The sequence below is a fragment of the Centroberyx affinis genome, unplaced genomic scaffold, assembly GCF_046629955.1.
Source record: "Centroberyx affinis isolate AG114_WGS23_722 - 3 ecotype Tasmania unplaced genomic scaffold, CSIRO-AGI_Caff_v1 ptg004576l_1, whole genome shotgun sequence".
Taxonomy (NCBI): Eukaryota; Metazoa; Chordata; class Actinopteri; order Beryciformes; family Berycidae; genus Centroberyx; species Centroberyx affinis.
The window spans coordinates 126,893-154,003 of NW_027282199.1; the positions used below are offsets into that span (position 1 = coordinate 126,893).

Here is a 27,111-nt window from a genome sequence, read left to right on the forward strand (position 1 = left end):
ACAAATAATTACAATGACAGGGGGTGATAATTTTGTGCATGGGAAACCTATCCCTCTGAAGTGTTTTGAAACTTTATTTAACAAAACTAATGAGGTGGAAAATGACAGGCGAGATGCCATCACAATAGAGAAAGTAGCTCTGGAGTTTTGTCTCTCTCAGTCTCAGGTCCTGAATAGAGGAACTTGTCATTTGCAGGGTGGGGATGTCATCTCACCTACCAGCTGCATTACACTTCAGAATTTCAGACCAAGTCAAGGCTGTGACCACTATTACTGCAAGCACCATAAACTCAGCAAGAGGTAATATTGTATTGTCATGGTTATGAAACTCAGGGTCTGAATGTGAGAGTTCAAGATGGTAAACAACACCACTATAAAAGGTTAACCATCCAAGCATTCAGTGAATTCCCCTACTCAGACAATATGGCATTCCTGGGGAAGGTTCTCTCTCTTTATTTCATAAGTGTCTATGGGTGTTTGTGCCAGGAAGACAATGATCAACACAAGGCCATACTTCTCGCTGGTCCCATGACCAACCAACAGGTGAAGGAACTGAATGGCAAGGCTTATGAAGGAACTGCACTGGACACCTTTGACTGTACTCACCCCTTACCTGCAGGATCCAGAGTCTACTTTGAGTACCTCCAGAGCAGGGGGGTAACCCGCTTCAAAGTGCCCCTGTCATGGGCTCAGCTCCTGCCTACAGGCCTCTCCAGCCAGCCCCAACAGGCTGTAGTGACCTGCTACCAGACTCTGCTGAAACAGCTAGTGGAGGTGGGCCTTCAGCCTCTGGTTGTCCTTCATGGATCCACAGTACCAGAAGCCCTCAGATCAAGGTTTGGATGCTGGGAGAGTCCACAACTGTTAGAGGTGTTTGAGCAGTATGCAGAGCTGAGGGATGCTGAGATACATAAAGCCCTCCATGCACATGTCGATATCTACCACCGTTACCATCAGCTGTTTCCTGGAAAAGGTAAGAGCCAGTAGGACAGTAGTTAAGACAGTAGTTGATCTTGCAGTTTCATTAAGACAAATGGCGAAAACATATTGCTTGAAAAGTTGGTACTATAGGAAATGAGGATATAAGTAAAACTGATTTGTAATATAAAATTTGAAAAAAGCATCCTCCGCAGGTTACATAGCTATACTTTTCAGCAAAGGAAAAAACATATCCTAATTCACAGAAAGGCTTTTTGAGATGTTTTTTCCTGTCTTAAAAGTGATACACACATTAATTTGAATTAATCTTTCAATTATTATTATTATTATTATTTAAATTGTATTTGAATACATTAAAATATAATTCAAAATTCTAATTTCCTTTATTTTACCAATGCCCTTTGGTGTGTCACATTTTGGAAACTAAAATTTTTATCCTCATTTACAACTGTCAACCTTGCCATTATATGTACAGTAATTACTTTGGTGATGTATATATATTTATATTTCTTCCATATATGATCACCATGTGCAAAAAAGGTCATGGTGATGTTTTCATGGTCATGGTGACTTTTCTGTTACTTTGTCTCTGTTAAGAGTGGAAAAGATTTAGAATTGAATAAACGCATCTTATGTTTCAGATGGAAAAGTATCAGTTGGTGTAAAAGCAAACACTGTTCCAACTATCTACCAAAGTGATGCTCCATTTTGGTAAGATCATGATGAGAAAATATTAAATGTGAAAATAAGCATCATTTTAGTGCGCTAGGTGAAAAATCAAGACTACTACTACTTTAATATAAAAATTACACACATTCATTCAGCACAGTGCTGAATAAGCATACAAGGATAATGTGACTTCTGTGATAAACATGCACGTCTGTTACAGAAATCCTTAGATTACCTATTGGTAAAAATTCAATATGACTGCACCACCAGAGAAAACTTAGCAGAGGAGCTGCAAATCTTTAAGGTATGTATCTATTTATTCCAAGTTGAAATGATTAATCTCATTTTTTTTTTTTTATTAAAATGTAGTGAACCCCAACTCTGAATTCTATTGTATGTTTATGTTTTCTTACAGAAAATCATTGGCGACAAACCGCTTCTCTTTCATGAGGTGAACATCAGAGATTGTTCTTTGGGACAGTTCTTGGGTCTTACCAAAGTCCTACAAGGTAAAGCCACTAGAACACATTAATCAACAAAGTTAGAATAACATATTGTGAATTAGTGGCACTATTTACAGTTTAAGATAAATTGAGTTTTAAAACAGTTCTCTACAGCTCTCCCATTGTGCATATATACAAATGAAGGTGAAGGACACGACTGGAAAGAATGGGAAGGCAGACACAATAGGGGATTCCCCATTAGTGCAAATATTACAGTTTTGCTTTGTCTCTCCATTCCATTTCTATGTGGTGCTGATGTATAATTCTTTCTGAATATGCAAAGAAGGTTAAATGTACAGCTAATGAGTGAAGATTTTAGTGTTAACGTTACATACTGTGATATATGCAATATTGAATAATTGCACTTGATCCACAAGTGCTCATTTCTTTTAATGATGAGTATGAGGAGATGAAGTACACTGAATAATGATTTGTATAATTGAAAATAGCATTATGAATTCATGGACTCCATAACCATTTGTAGATATGTAATTGTCTTATTCAGCTAATTAAATTCTTCCAGCTCTGGGAAATGATGACCTGCAGGTTCTTGGATTTGATGTTGTGGATCTGTTTGAAATGCTTAATGCTGAGACTACACCTAAAAGGTACATACTGAAAACTAAAATTGACTTGAATTTCGAAACTGAAAAATACAACCAGAATCTACCTGAACATAGAAAGTTTGTTTGTGTGTGTTACTACAAGGGTGCTCGTAAACCTCTACTTTGATTAAATAATTTTCATGAACAATACAACATTTTGGAAGATGATATGCAATTGTCTGTAAATGTTATAATAAATTAAATAATAAAAAGTTCTTTCTCATTCTTTAAAGGTTCTTCCATAACCTACCACAAAATCTGGAGCAAGTTTGCCACCATGACCTCATCTGAAAGAGATTCCTTCCCGATGATTTCCAGTGGGCCACTTCCAGTGAGTCCTTCAAGGTTGAAGGTGGCTGGAAGGAAGATGGGAAGGGGGAGACAATTTGGGACCATTTTGGCCATGAAAACAAAGTTTTTGATAATCAAACAGCTGATCTGGCTTGCGACAGCTACCACAAGGTTGATTACGATGTCTACCTCCTTCGAGGTCTCCATGTCAACACCTACCAGTTTTCTATCTCCTGGGCCCGTATTTTCCCCTCTGGCCACCAGGAGAGCCATTCTGAGAAAGGGGCTCTTTACTATGACAAGCTGATCAATGCTCTCATTGAGTCTGGCATACAACCTGTTGTCACCTTGTACCACTGGGATCTGCCCCAGGCTCTCCAGGACTATGGTGGATGGACTAACGATTCCATTGTTGAAGCTTTTAAGGACTATGCAGACTTCTGCTTCTCCAGGTTTGGAGACAGGGTCAAGACCTGGAACACTTTCAGTAGCCCCTGGGTGGTGAGCTATGCTGGCTATGGAACTGGTGAGCATCGCCCTGGAGTGAAGGACTATGTGGTTGCCTCCTACCAGGTGAGAGTGATGTTATTACTTTAGCAAAAAATACTTGCTGTCATACTGTCATCCTTATTCATTAGCTTACCATTTCTGTGGCCTTTGCAGGTCACTCACAATATGCTTAAGTCCCATGCTGAAGCTTGGCATGTCTACAATGATAAACACGGGAAGAAGCAGGGAGGGAAAGTGGGCATTGCCCTGAACTCAGACTGGGCTGAGCCCATGGACCCCTCCAGACCTGAAGACGTAGCAGCTGCTGATCGCTACCTGCAGTTCATGCTGGGCTGGTTTGCCCATCCCATATTTGTAGATGGGGATTATCCTGCAACACTCAAGACTCAGATTGAACAGAAAATAAATGAATGTCCCCTCTCTGAGCCTGCCAGTCTTCCAGTCTTCACTGTAGAAGAGAGCCACAGGATAAATGGAACAGCTGATTTCTTTGGATTAAACCACCATACCTCCTGTTTGGTCAACAACAGTGATGGTGGCTGCATCCCTGGCCCTCAGGGGGTGGGTGACTTCAGGCCCATGTGGAACCTTCCTGGTCTTCTACAGCATCTGACTGGATCCATTCTGCACCTTGGGGCCTTAGAAGACTTCTCAACTACATCTCTGCAGAGTACCTGAATGTTACCAAGGTGCCTGTTCACATAACTGGGAACGGAATGCCCACTGAGTACAGTGGGGACTCTCTCAATGATACCAGTCGAATAGAGTATATGAGGAGCTACATCAATGAAGCACTGAAAGGTAGGTTATTGCCAAGATACGATTCCATTTTGCCAAGATATCCTTATTCCTATGTTATACTGTATTTGCCTATATTTCAGTGGTCGAATAGAACATGACTTTGCTTTTCTCTAAATAGCAATCAATTTGGATGGAATAGATGTGCAGCGGTTCACTGTCCAATCTCTCATGGATGGTTTTGAGGGCCCACAAGGCTACAGTGAACATTTTGGATTGCACCATGTCAACTTTGACCTGCCTGACAGACCACGGACTCCAAAGAAGTCTGCCTATTTTTACTCAAATGTTATTGAGAAAAATGGGTTTGCTACGGCAAGAAAAAGTATCTCTTCACAGACTTCACAAAGTTTGAAATACAATGAATCTGTAAAGCGATCTTTTCTTCCCCCATCTGATGTCCCGTCCAAATCCAAGATTGTTTGGGAGTGGTTCTCACACCAGTCCAAATTTGAGAGGAAACTGTACCACTATGGTACCTTCCCTTACAGTTTCCTTAGGGGAGTGTCATCTTCTGCTTACCAGATTGAGGGTGGCTGGAATGCTGATGGTAAAGGACCTAGTGTTTGGGATACATTCAGTCAGAAACCTTGCACTATTCCTGGTAACACCAATGGTGATGTAGTCTGTGACAGCTACCACAGACTGGAAGAGGACCTGTACATGCTTCGGGCACTGAGGGTAAAGTCCTACAGATTCTCTCTATCCTGGTCCAGGATCTTTCCCAATGGTCAGCACACTTCCTTGAACCCAAAAGGTGTTGACTACTACAATAGGCTCATTGATGGTCTACTATCATCACATAACATCACACCCATGGTGACACTCTACCATTGGGACCTTCCTCAAGCTTTGCAAAACCTCAACGGTTGGGACAACGTAAACATGATTGACATATTCACTGACTTCTGCAACTTCTGCTTTGCCACCTTTGGGGACAGAGTGAAGTTTTGGATGACCTTCAACCAGCCTCATACAATCGCGTGGTCAGGATATGGACTCGGGCAGATCCCACCAAATGTTAAGAAACCAGGAGATGCACCATACAGAGTTGCTCACAACCTTATAAAAGCACATGCCAAGACCTACCACACTTATGATGAGAAGTATCGCAAATCCCAAGGTGGTTTGGTATCCATTGCCCTCAATGCTGACTGGATTGAACCCAAAGATATCAACATCCCTCGGGAAGTGGTGGCTGCTGACTGCGCTCTGCAGTTCCAACTTGGTTGGTTTGCACATCCCATTTTCAAAAATGGAGACTATCCTGATGCAATGAAGTGGCAAGTTGGAAACAAGAGTGAACTCCAAGGTCTTTCAGAGTCCAGACTACCTGCCTTCACTGAAGAAGAAAAGGCCTACATCAGGGGAACTGCTGACATATTCTGCATAAATCGTTACACTACAAAGATAGCAAGCCATATCACAGCTCAGCTCACCCCACAGTCCTATGACTATGATCGGGACTTGTCAGAAGCAGAGGAGGGTGATTCACCAACCACTGCCATCAGTAACCAGAGAGCTGTAGCATGGGGCTTGAGAAGGCTTCTCAACTGGATCAAAGAGGAGTATGGAGATCCAGAGATTTACATTACAGAGAATGGAGTAGCTACAGATACAAAGACCACAGTTGATGACACTGACAGAGTTTTTTTACTACAAAACCTATGTTGATGAAGCTCTAAAGGGTGAGTTGCACCACACAATAGTGAATGTTATATACACAGTTACGATACATGTGTTTATATGAGCACGGCCCCTCTTTCATGATGATATCAACAATAATGACAAATCTTTACTCATGTATCATGAGATAATTACGTAGGCGAAATTATCTATTATTACAAAAAGGCAAGACAAATCTGGTGTTCCCACAGCTTATAACCTGGATGGTGTAAAGGTGAGAGGATACACAGCATCATCTCTCATGGATTCTTTTGAGTGGCTCAATGGTTACACAGTAGGATTTGGGCTCCACCATATCGACTTCACAAACTCAAACCGGCCAAGGACACCCAAACACTCAGCTCACTACTACTATCGAGTCATGAAAGACAACGGATTCCGTATACCAGATGAGGAGAAGCCAATTCATGTACACTTTCCAATGGGCTTCAACTGGAGCACTGCCAGTTCCTCCTATCAGGTGACATCAGTTTTCCTACTTTCCCTACCTTAAGGAAACCTGAAACCACGGAAAACATTTTTAAGAAATTATCTGTTTTATACTTTTGGGGCCTCAGAATTCAGCTGAAATTTATTGTCTTGGTTAACACATCAGCTTTTAAATGCAAACCAACAGACAAGCAAAGGTTGTTTAAAATCCTTTCTTCTTGCATCAGATTGAAGGGAACTGGAGAGCCCAGGGAAAGGGATTGAGTATCTGGGATGAATTTGCCCATACTCCTGGGAAAATTGCCAACAACGACAACGGTGACATTGGTTGTGACAGCTACAACAAAATAAAGATTTGGAGGTGCTCAAGAAGTTGAAGGTGACCCACTATCGTTTTTCCATATCCTGGCCGAGGGTGCTGCCTGATGGGACCAACAAACACATCAGTGAGGCTGGACTCAACTACTACAGCAGACTGATTGATGCCCTGCATGCAGCCAATATTCAACCTCAGGTAAGATCAGTGCCCATAAACCTATGGGAGGACAATATCCTATATCAACCAATCATTAATTTTCTCTCTACCACTGGGACTTGCCTTTGGCTCTACAGAAAGTGGGCGGCTGGGAGAATGAAACCATCATTGAATGATTCAGAGATTATGCTGATGTTCTTTTCAGTCGCCTTGGGGACAGAGTTAAGTTGTGGATCAGTCATAACGAGCCATTCATAGTAGCCAACCTTGGCTATGGATATGGAAACTTTGCTCCAGGTACTGTATGATTTAGTTAAATCAGAGTCTTTTACAGATCACAGGCTGTCATATGAGTTAAATACAGACATTTTATGTTCAGGGCTCTTTTCCTGCATTAGTAATAATCCTTAACATTGCACACACAGTCAAACAAGATTTTTTTTTTTCTTATTTTGGTTGGTCAAACATTTTTGCTGAAAAAAATGGGTCTACATTTTAGGCATTGTGGGCAAGCAATATATTGCAGGTCACAACCTGATTAAGTCCCATGCTGATGCCTGGCACCTCTACAATGAGAAATACCGTGCCACACAGAAGGGAATAATTTCCATTACCATCAATTCAGACTGGGTGGAGCCACGGAACCCACATAAGCAGGAGGATGTGGAGGCAGCGAGAAGGGTCATGCAGGTAAGGAGCTCATTAGTATAACCATAGAAAATCTAGTGCACCTCTTGTTTTCTTTACTGTTGAATTTTCTGTAAGATTTTAAAGGATTGTAGTGGCCTAATTAAGTTTTTGCCCTTCTCTAGTGGCTAGCAATGACTTTCTATTTGCACATGAGAATTTTCGCTTTTGATACAGGCTTATAGTTTTGTGTGTTCCGATACTCTTTTGGATTTTTTTTTCCAGAAAAATAATAACATGGGTATGATTATCGGATTGCAGCCGTAAGTCAGCTACTTAAGGTTTATGAGTGGAGGATAGAGTTCAACTCCCAGTTTTAGTCACACTTTCCACTACCATTGGTACTAGCATTAGCAAATGCTAAAGCTAGCCATAACTTACTGTCTAAACCAAAGATGCTCTATACACACAAGATGACGCATTACAAGCTGCGCCAATGGTATGAAATGGTATACACTTCCTGTCTCCTAAGTGGGCGTGGTCACCTCTCCCCCCATCCCTCCTATGTAGGCTATTTATATTTTCTTTTGCTAACATTAGATATTTACACAGCTAACAGCCATATTTAGCATTACGAAAATTAGTTAGCTAGGGCGTTCACGAAAGTTAGTTGACATTAGTTTAACATTTTAACACAGTTTGGCTAACGTTATCTTGCGAGTTAAACAATCTCAGATCCCAGATCTCGCGAGAGTGTGTTGCTGAGACAGAGACAGGTCTCGAACAAAGTTAATTTTCTCCTGATATGTCTGTCTAAAAAATGCCATTTTAGTGTCAGAATGTTCGGAAGATATGTGGCTTGTGAAAAATGGGTCCAATATTTACTTCGGTGACAATGGGGCGAAAGAATCGGTCATAATCTGTGCTCACGTTCACTTCTCCCATTGGAGTGAATAGACTCAGGACCTGCCGCTAGTCTCCTAAAGGTGCGGGGCAGTAGCGAAACCCACGTGGTACAGGAAATGACTCGCAGTTGCGCCGTCTCGTTTCTAAACCATCTCTGTCTAAACTTAACCTTTTATGCCCATTACCCAAACTCAAGCGTGTCCTTAGCTTGCCATTCTTGTCTTAACTGAGTCTTTTCTATCCATTACTGAACTTGATCATAACCTTAACTGTAAATAGCCTAAGTAGTTTTTACAATTTAAGATGTTGTACACACAGACAATATTGGACTTGAAGATGTCTGCTCTAATTAATTGCCTTAATTTAAAGGGCAAAAAATATTTAAAGATTTAAAAAGTTGTAGCACTGCCCCATAGCACATAATGACCTTAATATCATGTATGTTAGAGGGATTGATAGGCTTATTGATCAATACCAATGACTCAACAATTACTTGGCCAGGTGCTAATGTAGTGGACATGAAAAAGGGTCATGTGAAAACATACATTTCATCTGTTTAATTTAGTGAAGCCATCTTTTAATACAGTTAATTTAATACAGTTAGTTATTTTAATACAGTTTAATAAAGTTATAAGTTGTATAGAATTGATATAAAGAAAGGGTTGTGAAAATGTACAACAAGATGTATATGTTATTTTCATATGGGTTCTTTTAAGTTATTCTGTTTATCTGTTGCTTTGGTCTGAGTAGGTGATTGATTTGTCTATGCAAGGAACGTCCTGTAGGGGGAACCAAGGAGGTTCCCTGCGCCTCATTCATTATACAGACATGAGAGAAGCAGCGTGTCCTGTCTTTTTACCTTTTCCCCCTATTCAGGTAAGAAAGTTGGTAAATGCATTTTTGTTAATTTGCTCATTTTCTACATGTTACGATGCTTGTGAAAACGCCAATAACATGCTATTTATGTTGTTAAAAGGAGTGTTACACGGTTAGACAAAATATCAAAATGTTAGCGATCGATGCAGGCTCTGTTAGCTAGCATGAAGCAGGGAAACCGTGATAGGGCTGTGTCGAGTAGATTGGAGCAAGGGGAGCGAGCGGTTTTTCTTTTGTGTAACCTGAAAAATGTTGAAGTTATGTATATCTATTTTTGATGTTACATGCTCACAAGTATAATATACAGTATAATGTGTTTGAAGCATTAGGATAACTGCTTAAAATACGACGTAGAGGTGAATAATAATATATATCTATATTTGTTATTTTTCATGGTTAAAGCAGATAAAAAACAGTTGATGTAATATGAATGCTTCACAGGTGGAAATGGTAAAAGAACGTGTAGAAATATGTTTTATTCTGATATGGATAATGATGTTCTGATATATTTGGTTGTTTCCTAACTGCTTTGACTGAAACAATTGTATTGAAATGCAAAGCTTCATTCATTATACAGACGTGAGAGCAGCAGCGTGTCCTGTCTTTTTACCTTTTTACATTTTCCCCCTATTCAGAGGGGCGCAACACTAAGATTTCTGTCTTGCTGGACTCCTACTCAACAAAAGCCCCCTGCACATTGGAATTTCAAGGATTTTAATGCTGCCTGGCCGGTTAACTAGCTAGCATTACAACACACTCAAAATGAAGACTGTGGGTGATAAGGTGAATTTTAGATGCACTTTGTAATCTTTATTGCAGCCAGTTGGAGCTGTATAAGATAAGCATAACCCAAAACTAAAATACTAATTAACTGACTGAAATGGTGAACAGAAGATATTTATGTAAGCTAACAGGTGAACATGATGAGGAATTAACCACACTGCCATACTCCTTTAAATGAGCACTTTGTATAGAATGTATGAATATTCTTTTATACTGTGTTCATTTTTCATACACAAATCAAGCATCATGTTCCTTCGTATTTCTTAAAAAGTTGACTATTTCTTGTCTACTGTTGTAATTTGCATTTTCTTGCAGTTCTTCATTGGTTGGTTTGCACATCCTATTTTCAATGGAGACTACAGTGACACAATGAAGACTATCATTCGAGAGAGGAGTATTGCTGCAGGTCTTCCTGAATCACGGTAAGATATAACATCACCCCAAATTTCAGCTACACTTTCCTTAGAAGGTACTAGACATGTGGCCTTAAAATAAGGACAGTCATCGATTAATATCCCTGAATGAGAGATTCATCAGTTTCAATCACTTTGCTTTCAAGTGTAAGATTAGGTGGAAATGTTGTGGCCTGTTTTTCGAAAAACTTCCAAAAATGTAGATTGGCAGCACTCATAATACAGGTTGTACATTTACAAAGGCTTTGACAAAGTTTGCAGCACAGCAATAAATAATCATGTCACCAACACAGACATCAAGATTTGCACTTACACATTTTGGTCAAGATCATTAATATAGTAAATAAGAGACAGACAAGTACAGAGCCCTGAGGCACTTTTTTATTGGTAATGTGAAACCTGTGACAGGATTAAGTAGGTCTACATACTATAATGGCTACTTTAATCAGCCATGCCAAATCTGTTTTACCTACAGTTAACGGCGTCTCATCCACAGGCTTCCTGAGTTTACTCCTGAAGCGATCAAGAGGATTAAAGGCACTCATGATTACTTTGGACTTAATCACTACACCTCGGTCCTGGCATTTCCTGTAGACTATGGGGAGGAGCAAAGCTACGATGCTGATAGGTGACTTTTGCTTACATACTCAATGGTGCAATTAAAAATATAAAAGTTTCATATCATCAGAATGCATTGCTATGTTAGGTTCAGGAATAATTCAAGAATAATTGTATCCCTTCTTAGATAATTTTTGAATTTTTGCTATCTCCAGGGGTGCAGGAACCATCTCTGATTGAACCTGGATTGAGACAGGCTCTTCTTGGCTGAAGATTGCTCCGTTTGGATTCAGAAAACTCCTCAAATTTATCAAGGATGAATATGGAAACCCACCCATCTATGTTACTGAGAATGGAGTCTCAGAACAAGGAGTAGTAGACTTTGACGATATCCACAGGAAGCACTATTATGAGAACTATATCAATCAAGCCCTTAAAGGTATAACAACACAACACAAAAGTAAACATAAATGCTCCCACCAGAGCCACTTTTTGGACAAATATGTTTCTTCTTAAATCATTTCTCACTTCATGACAACAAATTTGCATATGTTCCCCCTCTCCTCTATCCAAAAAGTCACCCAAACACAATTTCTTTTCAGAAAGAAAGACTCCTGTCTGTGTATTTACAGCTGTATCTCTTGTGTGTCTCTGTGTTTTAAAAGCCTGCTTGATAGACGGGATGGACCCGAGAGGGTATACTGCCTGGTCATTGATGGATAACTTTGAGTGGGCCGTGGGCTACGCTGAGAGATTTGGTCTTTTCTATGTGAACCGTTCTGACCCCACTCTTCCTCGCATACCGAAGAACTCAGCTTCCCACTACACCACCATAGTCACCTGCAACGGTTTTCCAGACCCAGCCCTTTGGCCACATGAATGTTTGAACCCAGAACCCGAAGGTGAGTCACATATAAGCGGTTCCCAGAGAGCAGGAATTTGTTACACAACTCTTTATATTGCTTTTATGTTATATCCCCAAAACTGATGATTGCATCATCTCTTACCATCAAAATTCGGGATAACTCAAATGCCTCACCTGTGTGCTTTTGTGTGAATGATCATGGTAACCAAATTGTGTTTATATCCAATGTTCTTCTGTTACTTGATAAAATCAAAGCTGAGCAAATACTTCCAAAAAAAAGTGTTTTCTCTCATTTCTTGTGAGTGTGTGCTCACATCAATTGAGAGGATGACTAATATTTACGGGGGGTGACAGCAAACGTCTCAACTTATTTTTTTAAAATGAAATAAAAATGAAACTGTAATTAATGGCAAAAGTAATAACATTACTGTGACGCGAGTAACAGTAATTACCACCCAACACAACATACAAGTGACTCCAGTACTTTTTTGTGTATGTGGTATTCAAACGTTTTTTCTGGTTTCTTGCCACTTTATCACCACAGGTACGAGCACACCCACCATCACAACTACCTTTGAGAACATCACAAGTACGAGCATGTACAACATGAGTTTCCTTGGCATGCAACTCTCTGATGATGCAGAGGTTGCTCTCTACGTTATCTTTGTATTCCTTATTGTGAGTGCTGTCAGCATAATCTTTTCATTATGGCGGATCATGAAGGCTAAAAAGGTCATTAAAAAGTTAAAAACTACATCTGGGGAAGTGTTGAAGATGGGGAGGATGTAAGTACAGCTGGCAGGAGTAGTGAAGAATTGGATGGATCGGACAATAATACAATCACTTATTTCACAAGCAATACTGTGCACATCTTAACCAACTGCAGGTGGCTCATGTGATCACACAACCCTATAATATGTTTCCTTTAACTCCTGTAACCATATCTTACCTTGACATACTTGTTTTTATGTTTCAACAAAGCAAACCCAAAAATAATTTCATGTTTAAAGTAAACTGATTAAACTGACTGACTAACCTGACTTTAATGTTGAATGCTCACAATGCTAAAATTCTAAAATGTGACGAGACTGGTGGACAAAAATAATAACCTAAAATTAAGAATGACCTCAAATCCCTGTAAAGAAATAGAGGGCTGATGTACAGTAACATAGACTGAATGTATATAGTATTTCTTGTGACTGTAAGCTTTAAAACCACTGAAGTGAATTATTGCAGCTTTATATATATATATTTAAAATAAAGTGTTTTATTGCACTATGTTGTTGATTGCTTTGCAACATTTGATAAAATGTGATTTTCAGTGTAAAATGTATGGAATTGATATTTATATTTATATAGGATATTAACATCAGATATTAGATTATTGTAACTTACAGATATGATTCAAGTGCATCTACAAAGTTATTAATGCATGGATCTGATATGTACAATGGTTGATTTATGTGAAATTCTGCCTTCGAATAAAAAATATTCAATGTATGATTAATTATTGTACTTTGCATGAGTAAAGGAAAAAAATATACAATGTTTATTACATTACACATGTTATATACAAATATCACAATAGATTTTTGAACTGAAAACGGTTAGTGCCATGCTATCATAGTTATCTTTTTGTTTCCTGAAAAAATTGAAATTATGCTTTTTACACTATGAACAATGTGCAATTCTTACTTTAGATTATTAATAGTGTTATGAGGTTTACCAATTTAGTTAAGTTAAAATACAATTCAGGAGTAATACACATACCAGCGTAAAGGCCCTCCTTGGACATTAATATACCACTTCTCATACACAATAGTCGGCTTTATTTTTTCTAATCATTTCTTTGTGACCTGTGCCCAGATATTTGGTAGCTTTCATCATAAAACTCCTCTGCCCGCTGTTTGACCCTTCGTATTTTATCACAGCCATTCAAGGCTGTGACCACTATCACCACACACACCCTAAGGTATCACATCAGTGGCGACCCCACTATACAGTAGTGATGGTTATGAAACTCAGGGTCTGAGTGTGAGAGTTCAAATCGGTAAACAACACCACTATAAATGGTTAGCCATCCAAGGACTCTGTGAATTCCCCTACTCAGACAATATGGTGTTCCTGGGGAAGGTTCTCTCTCTTTATTTCATAAGTGTCTATGGGTGTTTGTGCCAGGAAGACAATGATCAACATAAGGCCATACTTCTCACCGGTCCCATGACCAACCAACAGGTGAATGGCAAGGCTTCTGAAGGAACTGCACTGGACACCTTTGACTGTACTCGTCCCTTACCTTTAGGATCCAGAGTCTACCTTGAGTACCTCCAGAGCCGGGGGATAACCCACTTCAAAGTGCCTCTTTCATGGGCTCAGCTCCTGCCTACAGGCCTCTCCAGCCAGCCCCAACAGGCTGTAGTGACCTGCTACCAGACTCTGCTGAAACAGCTAGTGGAGGTGGGCCTTCAGCCTCTGGTTGTCCTTCATGGATCCACAGTACCAGAAGCCCTCAGATCAAGGTTTGGAGGCTGGGAGAGTCCACAGCTGTTAGAGGTGTTTAAGCAGTATGCAGAGTTTGCTTTCCAAGAGTTTGGAGAGCTGGCAAACTCCTGGGTGACGCTGAGCCACCTAGATGAGCTGAGGGATGCTGAGATACATAAAGCCCTCCATGCACATATCAATATCTACCACCATTACCATCAGCTGTTTCCTGGGAGAGGTAGGAGCTGAATATTTTATTGGAGTGTACCCTGATCTTGTGCAACTTCATTATAAAGCTAAAGACTCAAGATTGCCCATTTTAAACCTGTAGGTGTAGGAAATAGAGAATGGTTTATCTGTCTGAAATATTCAGAACTCTCTAAAAAGTGAAATATCTAGTCAGCCATTATTCCAAAATGTGCAAGTGTGCTGAATCTGATCTGATTTTCAATATAAATTGTTCTTAAATGCCAGTATCAATCACTGAATCCTGATAAATATGCAAAGCTGCCATACAGGCAGTGGCAAAAGGGTATTGGGATCGTTGGTCTTTTTCAAGCCTAAGGCTGGCACAGTGAGATAAAATTGAGCTGATATTGTCATTTAAACATGGACACCAGTAAAGATCTAGAATAAAGCTGTCTGTTATTGGCATTGCCTATTTTCGCCTGTTTTCACTGTAAATATGTCAGGAGCAAAGCAGAGTTTCTTTAGTTTACTGTCCTGATACTTGTGCCAATGATAATATTTTTACACTGCCACAATTTATGGTCATACAATACACTGATGAGTTATGAAGTCTGAGGATCTGATTATTATAATTTTATAATTTTCTCACCCCAAGTAAATGGCTTGATGTCTGCGTATGCTAGTGTGATGACATTACCAACCTCCTTGGGTCTCACCTAATCATCATGGTAGACTTTCTCAGTCCACTGATATTGCAAAAATCTATTTTTAATTAATTTGAATTTTAATTAACCGTTAGGTTGTTCATACGTTAAGTTATGTATTAAAGTACTGACTTCTGTATTCTATTAATTCTGCATTTTGAAAACGATTGAAACAATCATACTTTGGAAACTAGCTTTCTTATCTTCTGTTGTAGCTGTCAACCTTGACTGTGTGTGCACAGTAATGATGGCAGTGATTGAGGAGATATTGGTTTCCATATCTGATCACCATGTATAACAAAGGTCATGACAAGTGAATGCAGTAATGCAGGGGAAAAGACACTGTATTCTCTCTGTCTAATAGGAGAGGAAAAGTATAAATTAATATCATGTGTTTCAGATGGAGGTATATCAGTTGGGGTAAAGGCCAACACAGTTCCAATTATCTGTGACACTCAACTAGTGGTAAGATCATGCTGTAATAGAAGTTTGCTGCTTTTCCAGTATGGCAATATGACAATGAATTGATGTAACATCCAGACTTCTCCTAACAGCATAAACCTGTTTGGATACACATGTAAGGATACTTACACTTTCCACATCTAGCTACACTATCACCTGCACCTCTGTTTCAGAAATATTTTGATTTCCTGTCTGTACAAATTCAATATGACTGCACCACCAGAGAAAACCTAGAAGAGGGACTGCAAAGCCTAATGGTATGTATCTTTTTCAAGATACAGTTATCAATCTCATACCTATATAAATAATAATGTAATAAACCCTAACTTTAAGCATCATTTCACTTATTCTGGGAATTTTGTTGCATGCACTTGTATTGCATATGTATTCTTGTAGGGGAAGAGCGGAGACAATCCCATTCTCTTTTATGAGCTGAACATCAATGACTGCTCTCCTGGCCAGTTACTGTCTCTTACGGAAATCTTAAAAGGTAATCTTCCATATACTCATTAATCAATAGAGTTACAATCTAAGATAAATAAGTTCTTCTTAGTACTCAGTTACTATTGCCTGCTATGTGCATTGTACGTGTGCATTTTCAATACAGATGTTTTGCAAAATAAGAACTGAAAACTAAATTGTATATGTAACAAATCAATATTTTTATTTGCCTGTTTAAATCACAAATGGATTACTGAACTAATCCTAATATACAATAATATAAGAAATGTTGAGTGGTTAGATTAATCCACGTCTATAATTACTTCATGGCCTGTATGAAAAGTTAGATTGCACTATTTAATTAAATTTATAATGAAGAATGGCAGGGTGGATTCATGGATTGCATAATCACTTGAGGATAAATCAATGCTTAATTACACTCATGAAATTTTCACAGAGCTGAGAAATGAAGATGAAAATGTTCTTGGATTTGATGTTGTGGACTTGTTTGAAATACCCACAGCTGACGCTATCCCTAAAAGGTATGCTGGTGCATATAAAAAAATATGATTTACTCAACAATACAACCTGATTCATCCAAACAGCATCTTTGTGTAGATATATGAAAATGATCATTTCAGGTCTTGGTGGACAACTTTTGGCAGTGTAGGTAAGTTGAGGGGCTAGTTAAGTCAAAAACAATCAGTTAATGCAGGAGATTTTTGACCAAATGAGATTACTTCTTTTGAAAACATTTGCTTTTGCATTTGCACTTAATTTTCCTCCTCACCCACCATACCTAAATTTAAATATGGTGATTTCTATTCAACGTTATATCACTTGACTGTAATTTTGCAGGCACAGCATTTCTAGCTTTCTCTGGTCCTGCACCCCAATAACTTACATCCTGCTATGTGGTAGTTTTAATGTAGGTGATGCCACCATGACACTCAGTTCAGTCAAGGGGAATACACCTGTAGATGCCAGTTTCATAAGAGCTTCAGAAACTGACACTCCCTTTGACAGAGATGGTATTTATATGTATGATACCAAAATAGTATGTTGCCTGTTTGGTCCTATCTGTTAACTCTTCAACACTAATTTAATATTTTTACTGAAAAGCATCTGTTCAGCTGTCGTGAAGTAATTTTATTTTCTAAAATATTATTCCACTTTCTTTCTTAAAGTCATTCACACCAACCTGATGTTGTATACAGCAGTCTTCAAACATCACCATCTTCCCCAACATACCACAACATTTGGAGCAAGTTTGCCACCATGACCACATCTGAGCGCGATGTCTTCCTAAATGAATCGTTTCCAATTGGCTTCCACTGGGCTACTTCCAGTGAGTCCTTCAAGGTTGAAGGAGGATGGTCAGAAGATGGGAAGGGAGAGACAATTTGGGACTGTTTTGGCCATGAAAACAAGGTTTTTGATAATCAAACAGCTGATCTGGCTTGTGACAGCTACCACAAGGTGGATTATGATGTCTACCTCCTTCGAGGTCTCCATGTCAATACCTACCAGTTTTCTATCTCCTGGGCCCGTATTTTCCCCTCTGGCCACCAGGGGAGCCATTCTGAGAAAGGGGTGCTTTACTATGACAAGCTGATCAATGCTCTCATTGAGTCTGGCATACAACCTGTTGTCACCTTGTACCACTGGGATCTGCCCCAGGCACTCCAGGACTATGGTGGATGGACCAATGCTTCCATTGTTGAAGCATTTAAGGACTATGCAGACTTCTGCTTCTCCAGGTTTGGAGACAGGGTCAAGATCTGGAACACTTTCAGTAGCCCCTGGGTGGTGAGCCATGCTGGCTATGGAACTGGTGAGCATCCCCCTGGAGTAAAGGACTATGTGGTTGCCTCCTACCAGGTGAGAGTGATATTTTTACTTTAGCAAAAATACATTCTGTTATAATGTCACCCTTATTCATTAGTTTACCATTTCTGTGGCCTTTGCAGGTCACTCACAATATGCTTAAGTCCCATGCTGAGGCTTGGCATGTCTACAATGATAAACACAGGAAGAAGCAGGGAGGGAAAGTGGGCATTGCCCTGAACTCAGACTGGGCTGAGCCCATGGACCCCTCCAGACCTGAAGACGTAGCAGCTGCTGATCGCTACCTGCAGTTCATGCTGGGCTGGTTTGCCCATCCCATATTTGTAGATGGGGATTATCCTACAACACTCAAGACTCAGATTGAACAGAAAACAAATGAATGTCCCCTCTCTGAGCCTGCCATTCTTCCAGTCTTCACTGTAGAAGAGAGCCAGAGGATACATGGAACAGCTGACTTTTTGGGATTAAACCACTATACCTCCCGTTTGGTCAACAACAGTGATGGTGGCTGCATCCCTGGCCCTCAGGGGGTGGGTGACTTCCAGGCCCATGTGGACCCTTCCTGGTCTTCTACAGCATCTGACTGGATCCATTCTGCACCTTGGGGCCTTAGAAGACTTCTCAACTACATCTCTGCAGAGTACCTGAATGTTACCAAGGTGCCTGTTCACATAACTGGGAATGGAATGCCCACTGAGTACAGTGGGGACTCTCTCAATGATACCAGTCGAATAGAGTATATGAGGAGCTACATCAATGAAGCACTGAAAGGTATGTTGGTGGGAAATTGTTGATCAATCCAAATTTAATATACAATATCATGCTTAATGGAGTTAAATGGCTGAATGTCTTTATTCTCTAAATAGCAATCCATTTGGATGGAATAGATGTGCAGCGTTTCACTGTCCAATCACTCATGGATGGCTTTGAAGGTCCACAAGGCTACAGTGAACGTTTTGGATTACACCATGTCAACTTTGACCTGCCTGACAGGCCCAGGACTCCAAAGCAATCTGCCTATTTTTACGCTGAGGTTATTGAGAAAAATGGGTTTGCTTCCACAAAAGATTTTTTTTATGTACAGGGTTTGAAAAACTTGGAACCAAAAAAGTTGTATTCAATGCCCCCTTCCAAAGTCCCATCCCAAGCAAAAGTTGTATGGAAGAAATTCTCAAGCCAAACCAATTTTCAAAGGAAACTCTACCACTATGGTATTTTCCCACAAGGCTTCCACTGGGGAGTGTCATCTTCTGCTTACCAGATTGAGGGTGGCTGGAATGCTGATGGTAAAGGACCTAGTGTCTGGGATACATTCAGTCAGAAACCTGGCACTATTCCTGCTAATGCCAATGGAGATGTAGCCTGTGACAGCTACAGTAGACTGGAAGAGGACCTGTACATGCTTCGGGCTCTGAGGATAAAGTCCTACAGATTCTCTCTATCCTGGTCCAGGATCTTTTCCAATGGTCAGCACACTTCCTTGAACCAAAAAGGTGTTGACTACTACAATAGGCTCATTGATGGCCTCCTTGCATATAACATCACACCCATGGTGACACTCTACCATTGGGACCTTCCTCAAGCTTTGCAAAACCTCAATGGTTGGGACAATGTAAACATGATTGACATTTTCAATGACTTCTGCGACTTCTGCTTTGCCACCTTTGGGGACAGAGTGAAGTTTTGGATGACCTTCAACCAGCCTCATACAATCGCATGGTCAGGATATGGACTCGGGCAGATCCCACCAAATGTTAAGAAGCCAGGAGATGCACCATACAGAGTTGCTCACAACCTTATAAAAGCACATGCCAAGACCTACCACACTTATGATGAGAAGTATCGCAAATCCCAAGGTGGTTTGGTATCCATTGCCCTCAATGCTGACTGGATTGAACCCAAAGATATCAACATCCCTCGGGAAGTGGTAGCTGCTGACCGCGCTCTGCAGTTCCAACTTGGTTGGTTTGCACATCCCATTTTCAAAAATGGAGACTATCCTGATGCAATGAAGTGGCAAGTTGGAAACAAGAGTGAACTCCAAGGTCTTTCAGAGTCCAGACTACCTGCCTTCACTGAAGAAGAAAAGGCCTACATCAGGGGAACTGCTGACATATTCTGCATAAATCATTACACTACAAAGATAGCAAGCCATATCACAGCTCGGCTCACCCCACAGTCCTATGACTATGATCGGGACTTGTCAGAAGCAGAGGAGGGTGATTCACCAACCACTGCCATCAGTAACCAGAGAGCTGTAGCATGGGGCTTGAGAAGGCTCCTCAACTGGATCAAGGAGGAGTATGGAGATCCAGAGATTTACATTACAGAGAATGGAGTAGCTACAGACACAAAGAGCACAGTTGATGACACTGACAGAATATTCTACTATAAAACCTACATTGATGAGGCTCTAAAAGGTCAGTGTGCACACCAATTATTGCAGTTTCATATCTCAAACTTACAATGTGTTGGATTTTCTCATTTAATTTCTGTTTTTCATGTGACCTTCCTATGGTTCTTTGGCCTAAGGGCTGTTTTAAGCATAAAATGAAACTGGAAAGAAATGTATTTCTCTGGTAATCACTACTTAAATATCAGCAAGATTTAGCCAGCACTAACAAATGAGTCAGTCTACTTTATATTTCTATCTTAAATCAATTAATAAATTACTGAAAATTGAAAACTGAAATTGTTAATTACTATGCAAAATATTATTTTACAAAAATATTGAAATTTTACGTTTTTGTATAAAATATATGTTAATTATGCTATGTTAAAATATATCCTTTTTTATTGGTAATTATGTTATTTATATCCTAATATCATATTCCATAGCTCATAATCTAGATGGTGTGAAGGTGAGAGGATACATAGCATCATCTCTTATGGATTCTTTTGAGTGGCTCAGTGGGTACAAAGTAGGATTTGGGCTCCATCACATCGACTTCACAAACCCAAACCGGCCAAGGACACCCAAACACTCAGCCCATTACTACTACCAAGTCATCAAGGACAATGGCTTCCCTAAACCAGATGATGAAAAGATACTTTATGGACAGTTTCCCAAAGGCTTTAGCTGGAGCACTGCCAGCGCCTCTTACCAGGTAAGCATGGTCCAACACATTTCCTTTTGTTAAAAGGCAGAGTGTACTTCAGGCATACTGGCACGGTATGAGGTGGTTTGATCCTTGCAATGTGTTCACTGTTGAAGTACCCTTGAACAAGATACTGAAACCCTGCCTGCTCCAGGGATGAAACTCCTGGCTGTCCATGCACTCTCACCTCTCTGGTGTAATGACAACATATAACTGTGCATGTATGAAAGAAATTTTAAATTCCTAAAATAAAAAAGGAAATAGATACATTCAATAGTTTATTCCCCTGTTTCCTTACTTAGTTGAGTTACAAATTCTAAAAACATCTGGCATCTAGACACCAGATGTAATTTTCTTATCATTGTAGTGTGATATTTGAGATTTGATATTATGAGACCACTTCGCTGTGTATCCACATATCCAAAATATGTCCATTGTGCATCTCTCATATTTCCATTCCATACTTATACTGTATGTGTATTGTGGCTGGATCATTTCTAGACTATGTTAAATTCTGATCATAATGTTTGCCTGACTACCTCCAAATTAGATGTGGATGATGTGACAGCAATACCAACAAAGCATGTTTTCTGTTCATTTACACCTGACTGAATATCATGATCAAACAACAAAAGTTGTGTCCCATCTAACTGGGATGTAACAGGCCATGTACAGATAAAACTGCCATGGACTTCCTACTTTTTACTAAATGCAGGGACCATGGGCGAGAAGGATGGAGGAACTTTTGCCATTGCTACCGCGTATATTACTTTCCTTTTATTCCAGATTGAAGGGAGCTGGAGAGCCCATGGAAAGGGACTGAGCATCTGGGACAAGTTTACCCATACTCCTCTGAGAGTGGGCAACAATGACAACGGCGATATTGCTTGTGATAGCTACAACAAGATTGACAAGGATGTGGAGGTGCTGAAGAAGTTAAAGGTGACCCACTATCGTTTCTCCATATCCTGGACCAGGGTGCTTCCTGATGGCACCAATAAACACATCAATGAGGCTGGGCTCAACTACTACCATAGATTACTGGATGCCTTGGAAGCTGCCAATATTCAGCCTCAGGTAGGTAGTGTTGCCTTTGTAATATTCTTTCCTTTACAAGGCGTCAGTTACTTAACTGAATTCCATTTTTTAGATTTTATTTTTGTAACAAAGACAGTATATCAGGATCAGATTTATATTATTAATCTAGTGTAGAGGATTTGAGATAAAAGTATACATTTTTTTTCATAGAATATTTTAATACACAGTGAAATTATAATGCATGGTTATCACAACACAAACATCAGCATTCATATTTACATTCACGTGCCATTGATATTTAATGCATGGTAATCATGCAGGTGCAACATCATTTTTAATGGGTTTTTAAACTACCTCAAATCAACTTCTTTCAACAAGCAACACCATGTGAGACACAAATTTGGGCTTCCGGGAATAAATTCACCTGTGGGGAGACAGTGCACTGTTTCAACCTCTTACCAATTTTCTCCATTCTTCAGGTCACTCTGTACCACTGGGACCTTCCTCTGGCTCTGCAGAAAGTGGGGGGCTGGGAGAATGAAACCACTGTCCAGAGATTCAGAGATTATGCCGATGTGGTATTCAGCCGACTCGGAGACAGAGTGAAGTTCTGGATCACGCTCAATGAACCCTACATTGTGGCCAACCTTGGCTATGGATATGGTACCTTTGCTCCAGGTAAACAAACAACATTCTCTTGAAATGCTTTCTGCTTTAATCACTTTTTACCATTCAATATAGGAATATATGTGTGCTCAGTGCTGTCTAATCAGTATTTGTGATCATCTGTTACTCAGACTCAGTTCTCCAATTTGTTGTGTCATGCCAATATATCACTTGGAGACTCCATTGACAATGTATAGTATGGGACTTTGTGGACTCATTCAATGATAATTTTTTAACTTTTACATCAAATTAGCTGATCCAAACCACAAAATGTATTCTTAATGCCAAGTAAATCATCCTTGATTCTTTCACAGTAATTATTTCCATCTTTTGCATTAATTCTCTAAGAGACTATACATTTGTATGCCATCACAGATGTAGGATGTAGGAGACAGTAATGCATATTTAATTTAATTTAATTTAATTTAATTTAATTTAATTTAATTTAATTTAATTTAATTTAATTTAATTTAATGAATGACTGTATATCTTATTTAAAAATAAGTAGTAGGTTCTGTAGGTTCTATATGTTGTAGTTGTCCTGTGCACAGTTGTTATCTTCAGAGTGGAAATAATTAATCTATATACAGATGAAACAATTCCACTGCACATTGAAAAGTGGAAATTGGTATGTAAGGACATATTCTAGCCATGTTGTCTGATGATGAATATGCTTAACGACCCTTTTAATAACACCTCATGTGTATCAGGCATTGTGGGTAAGCAGTATATTGCTGGTCACAACCTGATCAAGGCCCATGCTGAGGCCTGGCACGTGTACAACGACAAGTACCGTGCAAAGCAGGGTGGCCTCATCTCCATCACCATCAATTCTGACTGGGTGGAGCCACGGAACCCACATAAACAGGAGGATGTGGATGCAGCCAGACGCATCCTGCAGGTAGATATGTCTGGATACCAGACCTGGGTCTAATAGTATTTGCAAATAATGTGTAGTGTTTATTTTAATCGCCATGGAGTACCAGATGAAGAGGGGCTTTGTGCATCAGGGAAGTTCAGTTAGTGTCAGATAAGTTGAAAATCACAGAAAAGCTTACTAAATGCAGATTCAAATGCATTTCATTGAAACCTTCTGGCATTCATTGTATTGTGCTATGTGGTAAACCCCACCCATCTGGTATCCCAAGCAGGTTACAACAAAAACTAAGAATTATGTGGATATATGAATTTTCCATGTCAGTGGACTAAATGTATGGACTATACTATCAGGATTAAGGTTGGCTTGGTTGAGCCCTGGATGTTCTGAATATCATCAGCTGTGATTTTTCCATAGTTCTTCATTGGCTGGTTTGCCCACCCAATTTTCAATGGAGATTATAATGACGTAATGAAAACCATCATTCGTGAGAGAAGCCTTGCTGCAGGTCTGCCTAAATCACGGTAAATGAGAGATAGTTCATACCATTAAAAGCATAAAAATCAAAGTGGTTTGATATATAATATTAATATGGCTTAGCCAGTATTTGCAGTACCCTCTGTGTTAAACTCCCCGATCTGTAAATTCATTATGGCATGCTCTATTGACACACTGTCGCCCCACTGCCAGCTTTGTTTATGTTTTGATTCACTAAAATGAAAAATGTTTCACTCTCGAATTTATTGGTGCAACTTAGAAGCCTAGACTGACAGTATCTGGCAGTTAAGCATGAGTCTAAGATGTATTTTGAGGCTGTTCACAATGCATATACATACTGTATGTATTGTTATATGTACACCTAAAATTTAAATGGACAGAAAATTCTGGATTGGTCTTTGAAAAACACTTTTCTCTTAAACTAAGGCTTCCTGAGTTCAAACCCGAGGAAATCAAGAGGATCAAAGGGACTCATGATTACTTTGGCTTCAACCATTACACCACAATTCTGGCATTTCCTGTTGACTTTGGAGATCGACAGGATTATGAAGGCGACAGGTAAGCTTAGATTTGAAAAAGACACTGAGCCAACATAAGACATTTGGTGGATGTTTTTATGTGCATGATGTGTGGTCCCAGTGGGAATCAAACGATCACATACAGTAGGTGCCAGAGTGAAGTTAATATATTTACATAGATGTATCTAGTTTATGTGCGTTGGATTGATCATGAGTTGATGTCCAATCCAACATCCAGGGGTGCTGGAAGCATCCAGGACCGCAGCTGGATTGAGTCAGGCTCCTTCTGGCTGAAGATCACTCCATTTGGATTCAGGAGGATCCTCAATTTTATCAAGGATGAGTATGGAAACCCACCCATCTACGTCACAGAGAATGGGATCTCAGAACGAGGAGCAGTAGACCTGAATGACCTCCACAGAAAGCATTACTATGAGAGCTACATCAACCAGGCCCTGAAAGGTACATCAACAGTCAGTGTTGGATGGATTGATGGAAATTAATTGATTTGTATGATCTCATTATTTATAATTAAGAAATTGTGCAATTGAGAATTTGGAAAAGATTATGGAAAAAAATTAACTTGATGTTTCACTTCATTGCCACAACTTGTTTGCATGCATTCCTTTTAATTTTAGAGGTGAATTAGAGAATAGGACACTTTGTTTTAGTAGCTCAAGCAACTGAGCAGGAAAGAATGAGTCATCGACTCTTCAATCATATGTACATACATGATCATGCTAGTTAATGTTGACCTTTCAGCCCTTCGTCTGGATGGAGTTGATTTGAGAGGCTACACAGCCTGGTCATTGATGGATAATTTTGAGTGGGCTGCTGGCTTCGCCGAGCGATTTGGACTTTTCTTTGTGAACCGGTCCGACCCCACCCTTCCTCGCATCTCTAAAGGCTCAGCTTCTCGCTATGCCACCATTATCACTTGCAATGGCTTCCCAGACCCAGCGCTTGGGCCCCATGAGTGTTTGAACCCTGAACCTGAAGGTAACGTAATGCAAAAATCTACTGATTTAAAGCCACTATCATCATGTTATTCTTGGCAGAGTGGAAACACCCTTGAAACAGCCTTCAGGCCATGTGCCACTAAAACTAATACTAATGTAATTCTTTGAAGCAGACTTTATCCCATGTCTAAATGCAGAACGGTTGCAATAAAATAGTTGGAATTAATGATGGAATTTTTGCTTGTGTCTTGTCTCTCTCTTACCACAGCTACAAGTGCCCCCACTGTGACCACACCTGTCCCTGTCCTCCCCCTGAACATGGTGGACTTCTTGGGTCTGGAGCTCTCAGCTCATGATGCTGAATTGGCACTCTATGTTATCTTTGTACTTCTTCTTTTAAGTGTAATTGGGGTCATATTTGTGGTCTACCGGCTCTTGAGGGCTAAAAGGAAGTTAAAGACAACAACTGTGGAATCCCTCAGGATGGAGAGAATGTGAGGACAGTTCTGGAGTTGTATGAAAACATTTATTGCAAGCTACTCTATCTGTTATACACACCTGGGTTAAATAGTATTTGCTAATACTTGTATGGTTTTCAGATGCCTATTTAGGTGCCATTTAGCTTTATTTTCAGCCTTGTGTTACTCTTCTATGAACACCTATACTACCTATGTAAACTAAACTAAACCTTAAAACAGACTCAGCAATAGTATCACCAAGTGTAGCTTTTGTCTACTATAAAAGATACTGGAACCAAAATGTTGTTGGACTCCTGTGCATGTTTGAAAACTTTTGCGTACACATTATTTCATATAGAAGTTTCCAGGTTGTTAGGACAGTGATTTCACATTTTGCCAGGTTATGATAGCAATGTGGCGGTATGCTTCTGAAAGCATGCAGCTGAGTTGTGCAGCGTATTGAACAGTGTCCTGTCAGCTGTCAGCTTTTGGAGATCAGCTGAAGTTGATTCCTATAGTTTGGATCTTGGCTGACAGAGGCCCAGGATCTGTTGGGAGAGGTTTGTTTCAAAATGATATATCCACCTTTTAAAGCAACTTCAAATGTGATTTTGTGATTATTGCTACTACAATGCTACCAATTTATTTTTTAGAAATAAAAGCTATACCTGGAAGCTTTTGGCATGTCTGATGTCATTGTCACCAATTGACCACTGGATGGCGCCACTACATCATTTTCTTCAGACGTGGACTCTGGATGGAGTATTCTTTCTAAACCTGGTTTGCTACAGTATGTGACAGTTTCATATCTGTTAAACAGTATCACAGAGAGGAAAAATAGGAAAATGATGGATGGTGGCTCAGTGGTTAGCACTGTTGCCTCACAGCAAGAAGGTCCTGGGTTCGAACCCTGGTCTGTCCCAGGTCCGTTCTGTGTGGAG

The 27,111-nt window shown here is 39.8% G+C and overlaps 1 protein-coding gene and 1 pseudogene across 1 annotated transcript; both read left to right on the forward strand.

The window, feature by feature from the left end:
- The first annotated feature begins 423 nt into the window (after positions 1-423).
- On the forward strand, positions 424-13,939 carry LOC139665424 (lactase/phlorizin hydrolase-like; annotated as a pseudogene).
- A 109-nt stretch (positions 13,940-14,048) lies between these two features.
- Positions 14,049-26,210, forward strand: LOC139665425 (lactase/phlorizin hydrolase-like). The gene is made up of 17 exons (XM_071544432.1): positions 14,049-14,652; positions 15,708-15,776; positions 15,941-16,026; positions 16,166-16,259; positions 16,668-16,752; positions 17,428-18,091; positions 18,181-18,829; positions 18,925-20,478; positions 20,897-21,165; positions 21,943-22,233; positions 22,674-22,872; positions 23,571-23,761; positions 24,155-24,261; positions 24,662-24,793; positions 24,992-25,215; positions 25,516-25,752; positions 25,981-26,210. Exons 1-17 carry the CDS (start codon positions 14,049-14,051, stop codon positions 26,208-26,210), a joined length of 5,685 nt encoding a protein of 1,894 aa, XP_071400533.1.
- Positions 26,211-27,111: the final 901 nt, after the last annotated feature.

Coding starts and splice junctions, on each gene's coding strand:
- LOC139665425 (XM_071544432.1), top strand. CDS start 14,049: ATGGTGTTCCTGGGGAAGGTTCTCTCTCTTTATTTCATAAGTGTCTAT. Junction 20,479..20,896: donor CATTGATGAGGCTCTAAAAG/GTCAGTGTGCAC, acceptor CATATTCCATAG/CTCATAATCTAGATGGTGTG. Junction 24,262..24,661: donor GCAGGTCTGCCTAAATCACG/GTAAATGAGAGA, acceptor TCTTAAACTAAG/GCTTCCTGAGTTCAAACCCG.